We start from the raw sequence: 16,550 nt of genomic DNA, 5'->3' as shown, positions 1-16,550 counted from the left end.
TTGTTAAGATAAATACTGATTTAACGTAGTATTAAAACAAAATTTAAGAGTTGAAAGGTTCAATGCCCTTTTTTCAATTTGATTAATGGGAACTAGAGGATGTGACGTTAGACAATTATGGCTAAAATAAGATGGAATATTCCTAGTAATTATGATTATTAATATTTGGAAATCTTTGAGCACTTTTTGTGGTGAAGCACCCATCCGGTGAATGATTGGCCACTTGTCCCGTTATCCATAATTTTCCCCCTCCTCAAACCCTATCAAGAAAGAAACCAAACATCCTAGTGTGAACGAAGGTTTGTTTAAAAATTGCGTGTGGAAACTAAACAGCTGGTGCCTAATGGAGGCTTTTACTCTTCGACGACCGGGTCATGTTCATGGGCATGTGGGTCTATGACTGACTCCGCTTCAGCCTTGAGAAGTAGTTGATGACGCAACTAACTAACTCACCGACGCCCCCCCAAGAGATCACATTTGTCTTTCCCCCAGTAGAAAAGAGAAATGATAAATACAAGATTATATTTTTCTTCATAAGAATGTCATTTTTTTGAAAAAAAAAAATATTATTTTCATTTTAAAAAAAATACCATATAGAAGAAGGATAAAAAATAGATATTATTGCTTCAGACATTTTTTTCATTTGCTATTTAGTTTTTTTGTTTAAAATAAAAAAATAAGGCAAAAGTTGGACTTAAGTTGGGCAAATTGTAAGTTAGGACTCAATCATTTTCTTAACATCCTATGCTGTCCTTTTTTTATTTGGTATTTTTTTTTTTAAATGTCTTTTTCTTCATAATAATGACAATTTTTTTTTAAATACCAAATTAAAAAAAAAAAAAAAAGACCACATAGGATGTTATTACTTTATAAATTTTTTTTTTTTAAATGACTACATAAAAAAAAATTATTACTTATTTTAAAAGCTTAATTGAAATAGAAAGTAAATGACGAAATTAGGATTCGAACTCATCAGATTTGACTCCGATATATTGTTAAATCACTACTTACCTAAAAGCTTAAGCAAATTCTATTAAAAAAAAAAAAGTTCAAGCAAAAAAAAAAAAAAAGTAAATTTAATAATTTAGTCAAAACTTTAACAGTAAGGTGCAACACGTTAAATATTTAATTAAAATAAAGTTTCAAAGTGAGAACATCTGCTCCAACAACATGTTAAATTATATAATGCCCTAATATATAGAATAAATGGTTTTAATAATCACTAATTATATTTTAAAAAATAAAACCGACAGTCGACAGAAAAAAACGTTGTAATACTAAATACTAATGGACCCAAAAGCAAAGAAAGTAGGACGAACAATTCTAAAGTAGGTGAGAGATAAGATAATGACATAAAGTCTATGGGATTAATCCATCTCTCGCTTTCCATGTGTGTGTTTTTTTTCCTCCATTTGGTCGCAATTATTGACTTTTCATTTCGAATATATATATATATATATATAGCGCTATATTTGCTATTTATTTTACTTATTTGCGGAGAAGCCCTTGAAACAAAGACTGAATCAGCGGGATGAAATGGAATATAATTGACGACTTTATTACGCAGAAGCCGTCTGTCTACTTCAACTACCGAATGTATATGTGGGACCAGTTCACCCTACAAATGATTGAAAAATTAAATGAAAAATTGGAAGCATGAAAAGTGTGTACTACTTTCGCATCATTTTTATTTTTTATTTTAAAGAAAAATGTTATTTGTAATTTCTAATACTTACTTGTTACGTGCTAGTAAAAATTACTATCGATTTTTTTTTTTAATGATGTGGATTGAGTAAGACTCTCGCTTCGCGAGCGAGCGTGGCCTTAAAGAATTTGAACCTTAGACTTGATAGGAATGCTATCAAGACCAAGGTTTTTACTTTTTATTTTTACCACTTAAACTAACCCCATACTTGAGCCAACCCTAGACTAACCAAAATTTCTTAAGGGTAGCACTTTTGCTTCCCTTTGAAGAGTGGCGGAGCCACGACACCCTCAAAGCTTTTTCTTTAAAAAAATTTTTTGCTGTTTTTCTACCCAAGTTCCACACCACACTCCAAAAAAAATATATATATTTTTTTTCTCTCCTATTTACGCAAATTACCACTTGGCACTCTCAAAAAATTTTTAGTAGCACTCCCAATATCAATTGTTTGGCTCTGCCACTGCCTTTAAACACCAAGAGAACGCCAAGAGAGTCTCTTTTATGTGATTTTGTTAAGGGTTTTTCTTCATTTAGGGGGAAAAAAAAAAAAGAGAGAAGAGATTTAGGAAAGGTACTCTTTGGTGTTCTAAGACCATAATAAAGGTGCAACATCGACTTCCAATAAAGAGCAAGGCTGTAAGGCTTTATATATATATATAGGCAAAGTAAATATTATTAAAAAAAAAAAAAAAGAAGCCAGGAGAAGTATGTGGCACTTGTTTCCTGAACAAAAAGACATCCAATTATAAGAAGCAGCCAACTGCACCAATTTTACTAATTTAGTTAGTATAGGTTCATGATTTGAAGAGCAGAAATCCTTAACCTTTAGAATTGAACACACATGATACAAAGTTTCTTTTTTAAAGCAACATATGCTACAAATGTTATTGTAGGATTGCCTACCCCTTTTGTTATGTTTTTTTATACGTTATAATGGTTCTCTTCTCCTTTTCCATGTTCTTTGCTTAGAAAAAGCATAAAACATATGATACCAAAGGTTATTGATTACATTTGATAACAAATTAAATAATCAGGGCCCACTCAATTAAAGATTTCTAATGGTCTAAAGTTACTTGCCCATTAAGCTTCCAAATATCTTGAATAAGAAGGTTCACAAAACTCCAAATATATATATATATATATATAGCTTAAAAACTTTTTTGAGGCTCTTTTTCTCTCAAAAAAATTATTTGGTTTAACAATTCGAGACTTTCCTATCGGTTCTACTTTGGCATCACTCTAATGGTCCATTTACTTGTTTTGCCCGTCGCTCAATCCAACCATATGAAAAATCCAAATCAACAACATATTATAGATCAAAGCATGTGAAAGTGTTGGGGAAAAAAAAAAAAAAAATATCATTTGTCCATAAATTAAACTTAGTTTAGTTAATTATTTAATTAATATCCAAAGTTGTACAAGGAAAAACAAGCCTAAAGGCTACAAGGAGAGCAAGCCTCCATCGCACATCACAGAAGATACTCTTTCTTGATATGTAACGAAGCTTTCTGTCATAGATTTTGACACGTGTGGGTAGGGATTACTTGTTAATCGCACATGCCGAAAATAGGAACCCATTCCTCCAAACCAATGTTTATTTTTATTATAAATGAAATTAACGAAGTTAAACTTATGTAGTTTCCGACAAGATAAAAGAGAAATTTGGAGTCTATTTTTGTTTCTAGCAGTTTTTCAGTTAATTAGACAAAAAGAAGAAGGAGAAGAAGAGAGAAAGAGAGATATTTCGGTAATTTTGTCTGAATTTTATGATAGAGGTAAATACAGAATATGGAATAAGCATCGAAATACTCTTGGCCAAGAGAAAGTGAAGAAAAGATACCACAATAGCCGTCAACACAGGGACCCATCGGTTGTTGTACTGAACGACTAACGGCAATCAATAACGGATTTTTTGGGTGAGGTGGCAAGCGAGGAGAGGGTTTTTTTTTTTTTTCTATCGTCCTTGAAAAATCAATGTTGTTGTACGTCACAAATCACAATCAACGGCAACGCCTATTCATGTTGTCTTTTGCACGCGACTCTCGTGCACTCTAAAAGATTCTTTTTTTTAAAAAAAAAAAAAATCAAAGTGAAGGACTAGTTCCCGGCTGCTTCCATTTGATTTATAATTCAATCATTTCTTCTTTTTCTTCTTCTAAATTCAATTTTTAAATGACTAATACTATATATATATATATATATATATATTCAATCTCATAATAATGAAAGCTTATAAAGAACATGTACTTCAAGAACTCTTATATAAGAAGAAAGTGTGTTCAAAGGGGGAAATGGAACTGGTACGGAGAGATTATCCATTCTCAAAGGGTAAATTAAAAAAAGAAAAAAAAGGAAAACAGAAAAACAAAACAAACTCGGATCACTTTTATCACAAATTTTACAAACTTCGCTACATAGATATTTACAAGTTATCTTTTGTTTTCTGTTTTTTTTTTGTTTTTTTTTTTTTCTTCACTCTTTCTCATTGTGGGCTAGAGCTACTGGCTACATCGCAACTCGCAAGCACGGGTGGGGTATATTATACTGACACCTCTGACGCTCTGGCAGCGACGTTGCCGGATCTTGGTTGCCGTAGAAGCTCTATGAGTGTCTCCGCCTGTCGCCATAAAGCAACACACAAAACGACAAAAAACCACTCCTCCGTCAGATTTCAGACACGCCACAATATTTAAAAAAAAAAAAAAAAAAAAAACTAAGAATTAAAAAGTGAAGAAAAATCAGAACTAATTTTTTAAAAGTAATCCAAAAGATATGATGGTTGGGCGCGGCGCAATGAGCGGTGCCCTCCCGCTGAAAGACATTTCTGTCCCCAAGGGGGCACTGTCATGTTCCATATCAGAATGATATGTACAGAATCGTCGTTTTTACGCTTTGCGAACAAAAGTGCGCCGCCCGTATAAAAATTATTGCATTTCAGAAATCACTAGAATATGTATTTACATAAAAAGAAAATAAATAATAATAAAAAAAGCGTGTGATTAACTTCGGGAGGAGATTGACGTGGCAAAACTGCGGCCTCTCTTCCACGAACAAATGACAAATGGCGAAAATAGCCCATTGACATGAGGTGGTAGAGTTTTAAACAAAAAAAAATGTCATGCCACGTCATCCCCCAACCCTGATCACCGGAATCTGTGCTTCTCTTACCTTTTGCTTGGCGCGATTGGTGCCGGACTGGGACAAAGCCACCAAGGGAGGAATCGCTCCTTCGCGGGCCACCATAGAGCGGTAGGACACGCTATCCTCGCAAATCTGAAGCAAGATGGCCACCGCGATCTCCTTCTGTCTCTGCGACCCCACCTCGATTATCTCCACCACCACCGGAATACCCCCTTCGTCCACCAACGCTGCCCTCGCGTCCGGCACCGATACCAGCAGGCCCATCACGTACGCTGACTTATCCACCATGTTTGAGCTGAAGTCCGCCATCAATTCAACCAGCGGTTTCATAATCCCCGCCTGGACGGCCCTGATCTTGTTCTCCTTCACTGAACACAGCAAGTACAGAGCCGTTGACGCATCCTTTTTCCCGCGGAAACCTCCGGTCTCCAGAAGGTTCACCAGCAGCGGAATCGCTCCCGACCGTCCGATTGCGATCTTGTTCTCCTCTAATTGCGAGAGCCGGAGCAGAGCACACGCTGCGTTCTCTTTGGCCGTCCAAGTCCCCGTTCTGAGGGCTCGAACCAGAGGCTTAATCGCTCCCGCCGCAGCTATGTGCTCCTTGTTCTCGTCGCACAGCGAGAGATTCAAAATCGCCGTGACGCCATTTTCTTGGAGCTGAGGATCAGAGGAAGAGACCAACGAAATCAACGGCTTCAGCGCACCGGCTTTGGCAATTTTAAGCCTATTTTCCGGCTTGTTCTTGGCGAGGAGTCTGATCTCCATGACCGCTTGCTTTTGCTCCTCAATCGAACAGGACTCTAGGTCCAATACGAGTTGACGGATCAGCTCGTCCGAGTTCTCCGCCGCGCAGGCGAGGAGGAGTCGCCTGCTCTCCGAAGACGCCGTCGGAAACTCACCGGATCTGTCGCTATTACACTCGCTAAAAGCTGTGGAGTCGCCGTTGATACTCAGATCACTGAAGTTCCGCCCCATGTATGTGTAATTCGCCCCATTTTCCTCCTCCATGGCCTCAAATTTGTATTCTCACAGCATCCAACCTCGCCAGAGGGCAAACCGGTATGTCTATTTCCGGTAATTGTCGAATTCGGGTTGGCTTGCCGTGAGGGTGAGATAGACTCAGAGACACAGAGGAGATGATATAAAAAGGGCTGTGGAGAGAGAGAGAGGACTAGTTAGCGTTGGGCCTTGAGCTGACACGTGCAAAGTTACTCGCCATACTACCAAATCCCAGTCGTCCGAGCACGTGCGAGAGGTCTCTTGACTCTCTCTCTCTTTAAACGCGTGCATAGAAGGTTCGCTCTACGATAAAAAGTTGTCGTTTTTCTCTTTCTCCAGTTCATAGATGAAGCATTAGGTTTTTGACTCCATTGTCGGACTTGGTACATACAGGATACAGCTATTATAATTTTTGTTTCTTATCACAAATTTGATATCAATCCATGTTATAAAACCTAATTCGTTTAAATAAATAAATCATATTCAAGTTTTCTTACGTTCATGCATCGACACGACACAATCTAACACGCGACATTTAAAGTTGATAATTTTTAACACGACTCACGAACTCAAAACATAATTAATAGGTTAGTATTAAAGAGTCTAACTCGTTTAATTAAATTATTCAAATTATAATTAACCTACAATACACATACTTTAACACGTAAATATAAATTGTCACCCCTAAATATGCTTAACCACTCATTCACCTTTACTTTTGCCATGTGTCTAAGTATATGTTACTTTTTATTTATGGAAAGTTAATATATTATTTTGTTGTATTCAACTATATGTTTTCACCTTCTTTAAAAATTTTAAACGACTTAATATTCTGAATAAAATAAAATAAAATTTTAATCACGAAATTTATTTGGCTTGTGTGCTGTATCTCCTTCTTAAAAAAAAATTAAAATTAAAATTTCAACCAATAAAAAAACTACAACACATATATACCTGACCAAATCCGTTAGTGAGAAATGGCTGATGACCATGCTGCACGTGGTTGGATTAATGATGAGCATCTATACAGGTCAGGCCACGCCCGGTGCAGATGATCAGACAAGATTAGGCCGCTCAATAATTTGTCCACTTTTAAAGCAAAAATTAAAAATTAAAAAGATTAAAAAAAAAATCGTTTTTAAATTTTAATTAAGGCTTCTAGTCAGACAGAGTTTTCTTTCAAATTGGATTTGAAGAATTTTCTTCAACCCAATTTTTAAAAATGACATGTGTTTATTTTTTTAATAACATGTGAGATGCACATGAATTTTTAATATTATTTATTTCAACTTTATTTCTACTATTAAAAAACATGTGCATCTAACATGTTCAAATAACACGTGTCTTGAAGGAAATTTCTCTAATCCAATTTAAAGGAAAACTCTGTCCATTCTAGTCGATGTAGGGGGCAATGAAATAAACGAAAGAAACGAGTTAAATTAATTTCGGTTGCATAAAGTAAAAGGCGGTTCAAAAGAAATAATTATATTCCCGTTTTTTAGCGTTAGCTTTTTTATTTTTTTCTCTTGGTTGGAATGATTCGTTGGGTGGGGGGAGGGGGTTTGTTTGAAATAATGAGAGAATTGGAAGCATTGCTTGATTAGGAGGACACGGTCAAAGGTGTTGTCCGATTCAAATTTTTCCTCTTTCTTTCTGCTTATATTCAACTTCTCCATCATTCTTACTCACATCAAATTTCAACTTTTAACAAAGAATATTCTTTCCCAAACAAAAATAGAGAATGTGTAATACCTTTTACCTTGGGTAATAATGTAAACAGTGAAGTTGAAATCCGTTTGAAAATGCTTTGTAATTTTTGAGGCTGCTCCTGCAGCCGCCTTTAGTGGAGGGGCGGCTCCTGCAGCCAACTTCAGGCCTAATAGTTACCTTTTCAATTGGGGCAGCCGCACAAACCCACTCTTTCACCGGGTAGTCGAGCCACCTATTTTTATTCGTTTTTAAATCTAATTTTTTTTTTAATAAAATAAAATTTTATGTGACGTTGCAAAATTGATCAGGAGGCATTAATCCCATTAGTACCGTGTAAGTATATTTAAGTATATTTAAATTACTTGAAGAAATAGTTCAATCGGCTCGGACCACGTCTAATGAAACGGATGTCATTAGTTCAAATTTCTCTCCTCCTCTTGTGGGGACATGTTAAAAAAAAAAAAAAAAAAAAAAAATTATATTTTCTCTTAAAGTTTTGACTGTGAAGATGAATATACATGTATGAAAGTCAGTAACCTACCGATATTATAAAAATATCCTGAGTGAATAAAAAGATATTTTCATGAACAGGATGGGAATAAGGGTAGATGTTAAGGAAATACAAATTCCACCTAATCCTCCCACGTGGTAATTTAATCAGTCGGTTTTATCGGTAGCGTGAATAACGCTACTAATAGTACATAATCTTGAATCATGTAATTAAGAAAAAAAAGAATACACTTTTTGCTTTAAAGGAAAGAAAAAACACACACACAAGACTTTTCTTCTATCTGGTGGTGGGGTTAACAAGCCGTTGATTATTTATTTATTCTTTTAATAAGATTTGATTTATTGACATTTGTAACGTTAGCATGCAGGTAAAATAATGATGAGATACAAATATTATTTTTAATATTATTTTAAGGCATATATACTAAATTTAATAGTTGATTAAGGGTCTGTTTGGGATTGCATTTGAGAGGCCTAAAAGTGTTTTTAACACTCAAAAAGTTCGTTTGAAGAAAAAATGAGTGTTTGGTAAAAAAATTAAAAGCGCTTTTAATGATCCAAAAAACCTAAAAATAGCAACAAAAAAAAAAAAAAAAAAAAACACTTTTGACATACTTAAAAATGAATTTTTTTGACTTAAAAGCTTTATTTTTCAAACGTAATCCCAAACAGGCTCTTAGAGTCTAGTTGAGATTGCATTTAAGAAATAGAGCTTTTAAGTCAAAAAGAGCTTTTGGACAAAAGCTTCATTTTTTAAGTTTTTGCCATTTTTTTTTTGTGGCAATTTTTAGGTTTTTTGGACATTTAAGAGCGCTTTTAATTTTTGTACTAAACAAGTACTATTTTTTCAAACAGACTTTTTGAGTGTTAAAAGTATTTTTAGGCTCTTCAAGCGCAATCCCTAACAGACCCTAATACTAGTCATATTAATAGGCCAACATGGCAAAATAAAAGTGTGGCTTCTAGTATAACATTACTCGTTTTATATATATTTTTTGTAGCGTATATGCATGCTTGTTATATACAAATACTTGCCATGATACCGTCTTTTTCGGTCATTAGGTTGTAATTTTTTTTTTTTGGGTCCATTCTTGGATAATAATAATACAGTACAAATTGCTGTTTTTAATCACAGAAATTGTAGCTCCACCAAATAATGTGAAGTATTAAATAACCATAAAGAAAACGAGTTCTATCAAATATCATAGTGCAAATTTATTTGTGTGAAGTATTAAATAACCATAAAGAAAACGAGTTCTATCATAGTGCAAATTTAATTGTGAACTTCAGCCTAACCAGCAAATGATTGGCTAACAACTATATGGTGTAGTGTATAATGAGGGTCTTTTTGTCCCTCTAATTTTAATATGTGCATTTTGAAAATGTGATTTTTAAAAACATAGTTGAGCGTTTGACAAAATTGCAATTTAACAATTTATTTTTTACAATTTGGTTTAAAATCACATTATTTATCTATAAAATCGCTATGTCAAACGCACCCTAAGTGAAAAATAGGGTTTTAAATAAAATTGTAGACAATGAAATGCGTTTTTAAAAGCACACAGTTTTAAAGGCCGAATCACAATTTGACCAAACGCTTAACTGCATTCTTAAAAAAAATATGTTTTTATTAATTGCATTTTGATTTTTTTGTTTTTGTTTTTAAATCACGCACTTTGAAACCGCTAAACCAAACACATTCAAGTTTAAAAAAGGCTATTTTTTAAAAAGAAAAATTAAATGAAAAAGCCAAGACAATATATATATAGAGAGAGTTGGTTTGTACCAACTCATAAACAAGTGAATACTAGGCTTACTTTACTTCCCATCCACTTGGGAGGATACAAGGATATAAATAATGAAAGAACAAAAGAGCCATACTTAATTATAAAATTAAGTAGTGGACACTTAGACCAGACCAAGGAGGTTGGCCTTTTCTATTTAAAATTTCTGTCTCCATGGTTACCTTTGCTGCAGTGATGAGCATGTGTGGAACAGTGGAAGCCCAGTTTTGGACGGCGAACTTTTGTTCTTTCTAGACAACATAATTTATAAACCTCGAAACTAATATCTACCCATCTATAATTATAGTATGTCTTGATGGAGACAAAGGAATAAATACATAAGTTTTCATCAAAATCCATGAAATCTTTGAATAATATGTTCACCCATAAAACTAGCTGTGGATATCGTCGGCAGCTTCCAACCAACCCCCTCCCCTCCATAAAAAAGCCCCTAGCTTAAAAATTCAAAACTTTGAAGTTTTATTCAAAAAGAGAGAAAATGATAGATTGAGAGAAATGAATAAAAATCTTTCAGGGCAAGCTACAAGGCTTTTTCCAAATTTGGGGAAGGACTATAGCTCAATGTTAGTTTAGATTGAGAATAGATAAGCCAATGCGTACAAGTTTTTTATCCAAATTTTAAATAAAAATGGAGACTAAGAAAGCCAATGCCAGTGACGAGACTCCTACAAAACAAAGGAAAAATTACCCGAGTGATGTATTCCTGAGAAGGGATTAATAGGAAACTATGATACTTAAGTCAGTAAGTTGTCTTAGAGCATACTGAAATAGAATAGTATAAGAGAAAAAACGTGTGTACCTGACTTTGGAGACAATGATAACTTTTATGGGAGATGCTCATTGTCCAATATAATAACGTTGATATCAGTAAGATGTGATTTTTCTTGTAGAGTATGATGTTCCTTATAGGTTGATTAATAACCACTTGGGGAGTGATGAGGGTGTATAGTTTCCATATGGAGAAGATTTTAAGAACTAGGCGATTAAGCTTTATTGTGAAGGCGATTGTGAAATATGTTACTAATTGTCCCAATTCCCATGATCGGCTTATTTTGCTGATGAGTGTTGATTGTTGAGAATGTAGTCTTTACTTGTAATTGGGTTTGTATCTGGCCTTTAATATTGAGGGATCTGGAGTTTTGGGAATGCCAGGCCATAGCATAGCATATGCTTTTGTCTCCCTAGCTTGTGGTTTGGTATATGTCGAATCATTGTTCCTAGTTGGGTCGTGTAAGAGGCAAGGTTTTTGTTTAAGTGTGCGGATTGAGGGTGTGTCTTTGGAATCCCAATTTGGAATTTGAGTTTGTTGGTTAGTTTAAATATAGGTAGATCAATTTAGAGATTAGCACATAAAATACTAACAATTAATTGATGTAGAAAAAATTATATGCACAAAGGAGAAGAGAAAACAATTGCTTATTAAAGCTAAATGAGTGCAATTGTCCCAAAAGACGTATCCAGTATTGAAGATTGTTTGAGGTCTTGAATGCTTTTAGAGAGTATCGATCAAGGTCTTTGAGATCTCGTTGGTGGCGTGACCGAGTGAGGTGCCCTACTGAGAGGATACTGAGAGAGATATTGGGTGCCTTGAGAGCGTATCAATCAAGGTCTTTGAGGTCATGTTGATGACATCACTTAGCAAAGTTTTGGCGGTATCAATCAAGGTCTTTGAGGTCCCGTTAGTGACGTGACTAAACGAGATGCCTTATCAAGAGAGTATTGAGTAAGATTTTGGGTACCTTAAAAATATATCTATCAAAGTTATTAAGGCCTTGTTGGTAGCATGAGCGATCGAAGGTACTGAGCGAAGTCTTGAATGCTTTGAGAGCATATTGATGTTGGTGGTGTTATTGAGCTAGGTGCCCTATCATGGGGTCATGTCAAAATTAAACTAGTTGAAAGTCCCTGTTTTCTCCATGTGCAAGATCATCCCAAATTATAGGAAAATTAACAAAGATGGCAAAGTAGAATTAACAAATATGTATACCGGGCGACACACAACAACCATAGGAGCTTTCCTTGCTGGTAATTTGGAATGGTTGGGATGAGTCACATGCTGGGTCGGGGATTTTTTGATATCCGGGAATATTATGACTTACGTGGCAACAAATCCAGATGCTGCCTCTCATCAAATAATTAGAAAAAACATAAAAAAATAAAACTACTCGATCTCCACCTCCACCTAATTTGATTAAAGTATATTTGTTATATGCTGCAATAGCTGCATGTTGCGGTCTATGTTCATGAGTTTAAAAAGGTTAGGTGGGGAATCCCTCGGCAGCCTTGTAATTTTTTTATCTCTGGAAGGTGGAACTACTCGATAAACTGTGTATTTGATGGTAAAACTCCGTAGTGTTACCAAAAGCGCTCTCGTAGCTCAGTTGGTTAGAGCACCCGTTTAGTAAGCGGGAGGTCTTGAGTTCGACTCTCAACGAGAGCAAGGTTAAATATTTTTTGGCAATCTTCCTAAAAGACGGTACCGTTCTAGGTTGGAAGATGAGTTACAGAAGCAATCTGAACGTCATGTCGTTTGCGATGCCATCTTGGTTAAACCCCAGCAAAACCCAAAATTAAAAATAAGGGTTTATATAAATTTCCAGCCCTCTCTTTTCCCGAAGCTTACAAAACCCTCCATTTCTTTCGTCTCCGCAAAGCTCTTGGTCTCTCTCTGCAAATATGGCGTCCAAAGGACCTGCACTCTTCTCCGAAATTGGCAAGAAAGCCAAAGGTTAATCTCTCTCGCTCTCTCTCGTAGTTACGGCTTTTTTTTTTTTTGCAATTAATGTCGTTTACGAGTCTGATATCTGCTTCGATTTGCAGACTTGCTCAACAAGGACTATAGTTGCGACCAGAAGTTCACCATCACCACTGAATCCGACACGGGAGTGGTACGGTCAATTCCTCCTCTGTTCCTTTCATTTGCTATTTTAAAATCTTTCAATGTGTTTATTACTATTGTTCTTGATCGCTGACGTTCTTGATCGCTGTGAATTTTTTTGTTTGATTTTAGCTCGATTACATTTTTTTTTTCTTTTTTTTCACTTGAGTGCTTCTCAATATGGAAAAACTTTTCCAGATAAAAATATTAATTTTGATATATCTCCGTATTGTCGTTACAGTATTTGTTCAATATTGTTCTGCTTGATCTATCAATTGTGTGTCTCTCGGATTTGTTTCTTTGTTTAAGGTTATGATTGTTTGGTTCATACAACAGCCCTGGATTTATGTTTATCAGAATGTAATTGCAGTCTTTGTCCTGAATGCTTGTTTTGATCACCCAGAGCGTACTTGTCTCCTACCGCTTAACCTTAACGTAATAAAAAAAATTGATTTTTCAATTCGAATGGTTCAAAGGGTCAAAGAAAAAAAGAAAAAGAAGAATGAGAGAAAAGTGAACTTGGAAATGAAGATAAATTTTTAGTGTCAAGAACTCTGTTCTTCCCAATTTTCCAATGAAGATCTACAGGGTATCTCCATATAAAAACAACCATATATGAATTACTTACCGTGTATTTTCAATATAAAAACAACCACATATTTTCGAATGAAGATCTACAGGATATCTCCATTAATGGCAATCATAAAACTGAAAGGGGATAATGCTTTTCGCAAAAGCAACTCACAAACTTAGGGCACATTTAGTATGCAGAAATGGAATAGCTATTCCATTATTTGGTTGCGACATCATTACTAGGAATAACTTTCCCCTAAAATGAGAAATAGTTATTCCTCTAAACAAGGTGGGGAGTAGGAATAGGTCTAAAAATCATTTCTCCAACAAGCCAATATTTTTTCTAGGCACCCCAAAAAAAGTATTCGTCCTCCATAGGTGGCCAACCACCCCCGGTTAGTCACCCCAACAAAACCTCCGAGGGTGGTCGTGGCCACTCCTGATGCCATCGGGCCCTTGGGAGTGGTCGACCACCATGGGGGATGAACACTTTTCTCTCTTTTTTCGGGTGCCCAGAAAAAAAAAAGGTTTTTTCGGAAAACGATTTTTAGAGCTAGGGTATTTTAGCAAATTTGGTTTGTTGTCACTAAACGAATGAACATGAATAGTCATTTCATTCTAGCTTCTTATATTCCTAGTAATACTTAGTCTTATTCATATTCATGTTCCTAGCCTCCTAGGTAATCGTCATTCCAATGTACCAAACATACCCTTAGTGTCTACCTATTACAACACTGAATATGAATTATTTGTTTTAAACTAAATGAGCAGTAGGGAGAAGATGAGGTCCCCAAAAGAGAGAGAGAGAGAGAGAGAGAGAGAGAGAGCAATGGATATGGCTCTAGATATAATAGAATGGATAAAACTTGTGTGCTGAAGTCGTACTAGGTAAGCTAGGGTTTGTGAATAGAGTCAAGTTGATGATTGACTAATGAGTTGAGGTACTGGCTCATTTCTTGCTTTCATCTGCATGATTCTTGACAAACGTAGCATTGAAGGATGTGGTGGCCGTCGGTTTGATTCTGTGCGTATGATGATTAGGTCTCCGACAAGAAGTATGATTGATCTTGGATGCATTGAGAGAGAGCCAATTTAGAAAGGGTAAGAATATAGGGTTTGGAATTTTACTGTTAGTGTGGAATACGAGGAAAATAGAATAATACAGTGCCAAACTGTGTCAGTTACACAACAAAGAAGTTGATCTCCTACTCACTTTGATTTGGTTTGATCAACGATGTTTTAGTCTAGCATATATATGTTCTCTAGCAACAATGAATGGGTTCGATAAACTGACCTGCTTGTTGAAAAGAATAGTGATTCCATTTGACATTTTCTTATCATTGACGTTGTTCTAAAATCATCATTGGCTGGTTTCTGGAAATTACATGTCCAACATCTTCTATACTGATTGTGCTTACATCTTGTACTCAGATAACATATTTTAGTGAGTTCCTATATCCAAGTCACCTTTTTGCTGAGGTTTGCCATGTCAATGCCTAGTTAGAACTGTCTTGCCTAGAGGCAAAGCCAGGCCTGACTGTTCTCGATTGACAAGGCTTCTGCCTCTGTGTTACATGTTATTTTTCTTGAGCTTATAGTGTATATATATATATTGATGAATACTTATAGTACACATATATACACACATATGTATACATGTATGTATGTATGGATGCCACTGACTAGAGTCATATTGTGGATGCTTTATTTTTCAAAAGCACCTTTTGTATGATATCAGTTGACAGTTATCTTATTTCTTTAACTTCAGGTCCTTAGTTCAACGGTGGCAAAGAAGGGAGGTCTCTCTGCTGGTGATGTCGCAGCACTATACAAACACAAGAATGCTGTAGTTGATGTCAAAGTTGATACAGAGTCAAATGTAGCTTCTTGCCTTTTTTCGCTTTTCAAAATTTGAATTACGATTTTTGTTCTTTCTGATAATAGTTTCATTTTTAAGCAGGTCTGGACAACCTTCACTGTCACAGATATCTTGCCAGCCACAAAAACTGTTGCTTCATTTAAAATACCCGATTACAAATCTGGCAAGGTACCAGTTCTCTTGCTAAATGGATATGTAAATCCAAATTTCTGCAACAGTAAAATTTTTATAGCTATACATTCTTTCTATTGCAGTTGGAGGTTCAGTATCTCCATGAACATGCAACTTTCACTGCAGCTCTTGGTCTGAACCAATCCCCTGCTTTTGACTTTTCGGCAACCATTGGTACCCCCAGCATTGCCTTTGGAGCAGAAGCTAGTTACTTCACAACTTCTGGCAAATTTGCCAAGTATAATGCTGGTGTGAGCTTGACAAAGCCAGATTCCAGCGCTTCAGTGATTTTGTAAGTTCCCGCTGTTAATGAGCCAGATTAGATGCTTGAGTGATCTTGTTGTCCCTTCCGTGAGGTAGTTAACAGAAAAGTTACCAAAATCAGTTAACCCTTAGATGTGTCGTGAAGTGTTCCATTAGCACAAATTTGTATCTTCTGTATTGTTGTTTTACTGAAGAGAATAATTTGAGAACAATTATATTCAGTTTCTTTTGGTTCATATTCATTTCAGAAGTTGAAATTATTCCTGCAAGGGAACTTGGGTTACAGTATAGGACTTAGGAAACAAACTTTAGATAGGGTATTTTGTATTTGTACATTGCAGGATTAAATTGTGTTGTAAGCATAGCGACACCAAACGGTTTTACATTTACACTTGTTTCAAATGTAAAATATAGTAGAGCAGCACAACATAGGCACAAGTCAGGTTTTATAGTTGGTAGTTGATTGCTCTCATATCTTTTTGTAGGGCTGACAAAGGAGACTCACTGAGGGCGTCGTACTTACACCATCTAAGTCGGCTAAATGGAGGGGCCGTCGTGGGAGAGGTGAGTAGAAGGTTCTCCACAAATGAAAACACTTTAACAGTTGGATGTTTGTATGTGGTTGATCCTCACACAGTTGTGAAGGCAAACCTCAACAACCACGGGAATCTTGCGGCTCTTTTACAGCATCAGCTTGTGCCCAAGTCCTTCCTGACAATTTCTGGAGCCTTTGACACCAAGGCCTTAGAGAAGAATCCCAAGTTTGGGTTGGCGCTCTCTCTGAAGCCTTGAAAACTGGTATATTTATTTAAGATAGGGATAATGCAATTTGATTCATTTCAGACGGCTTAGTTTTGTTCACATGTTTCAGAATGAGAATGTTCAAACTGCTAGTTTTACAGTTTTTTTTTTTTT

At 35.7% G+C, this 16,550-nt stretch overlaps 2 protein-coding genes and 1 non-coding gene across 3 annotated transcripts; 2 read left to right on the top strand and 1 right to left on the bottom strand.

Moving 5' to 3' along the window:
• Window positions 1–3,949: 3,949 nt before the first annotated feature.
• LOC132189491 (ARM repeat superfamily protein) lies at window positions 3,950–6,107 on the bottom strand. Its single transcript, XM_059604234.2, has 2 exons — window positions 4,874–6,107; window positions 3,950–4,322 (listed from the first exon to the last, which is right to left on the bottom strand). The coding sequence occupies exons 1-2, from the start codon at window positions 5,852–5,854 to the stop codon at window positions 4,245–4,247; spliced, it is 1,059 nt and encodes a 352-aa protein (XP_059460217.1). The 5' UTR covers window positions 5,855–6,107; the 3' UTR covers window positions 3,950–4,244.
• A 6,129-nt stretch (window positions 6,108–12,236) lies between these two features.
• Window positions 12,237–12,310, top strand: TRNAT-AGU (transfer RNA threonine (anticodon AGU)). The gene has a single exon. It is a non-coding gene; the product is annotated as a tRNA-Thr (tRNA).
• A 55-nt stretch (window positions 12,311–12,365) lies between these two features.
• LOC132190468 (mitochondrial outer membrane protein porin 2) lies at window positions 12,366–16,534 on the top strand. The gene is made up of 6 exons (XM_059605467.2): window positions 12,366–12,598; window positions 12,691–12,758; window positions 15,090–15,200; window positions 15,282–15,368; window positions 15,455–15,663; window positions 16,121–16,534. Exons 1-6 carry the CDS (start codon window positions 12,547–12,549, stop codon window positions 16,425–16,427), a joined length of 834 nt encoding a protein of 277 aa, XP_059461450.2. The 5' UTR covers window positions 12,366–12,546; the 3' UTR covers window positions 16,428–16,534.
• Window positions 16,535–16,550: the final 16 nt, after the last annotated feature.

The sequence above is a fragment of the Corylus avellana genome, chromosome 9 (assembly GCF_965113065.1).
Source record: "Corylus avellana chromosome 9, dhCorAvel1.hap1.2, whole genome shotgun sequence".
In the NCBI taxonomy this organism is placed as follows: domain Eukaryota; kingdom Viridiplantae; phylum Streptophyta; class Magnoliopsida; order Fagales; family Betulaceae; genus Corylus; species Corylus avellana.
The sequence above is the reverse complement of the archived record's forward strand: the minus strand, read 5'-3'. Positions and strand labels throughout refer to the sequence as shown.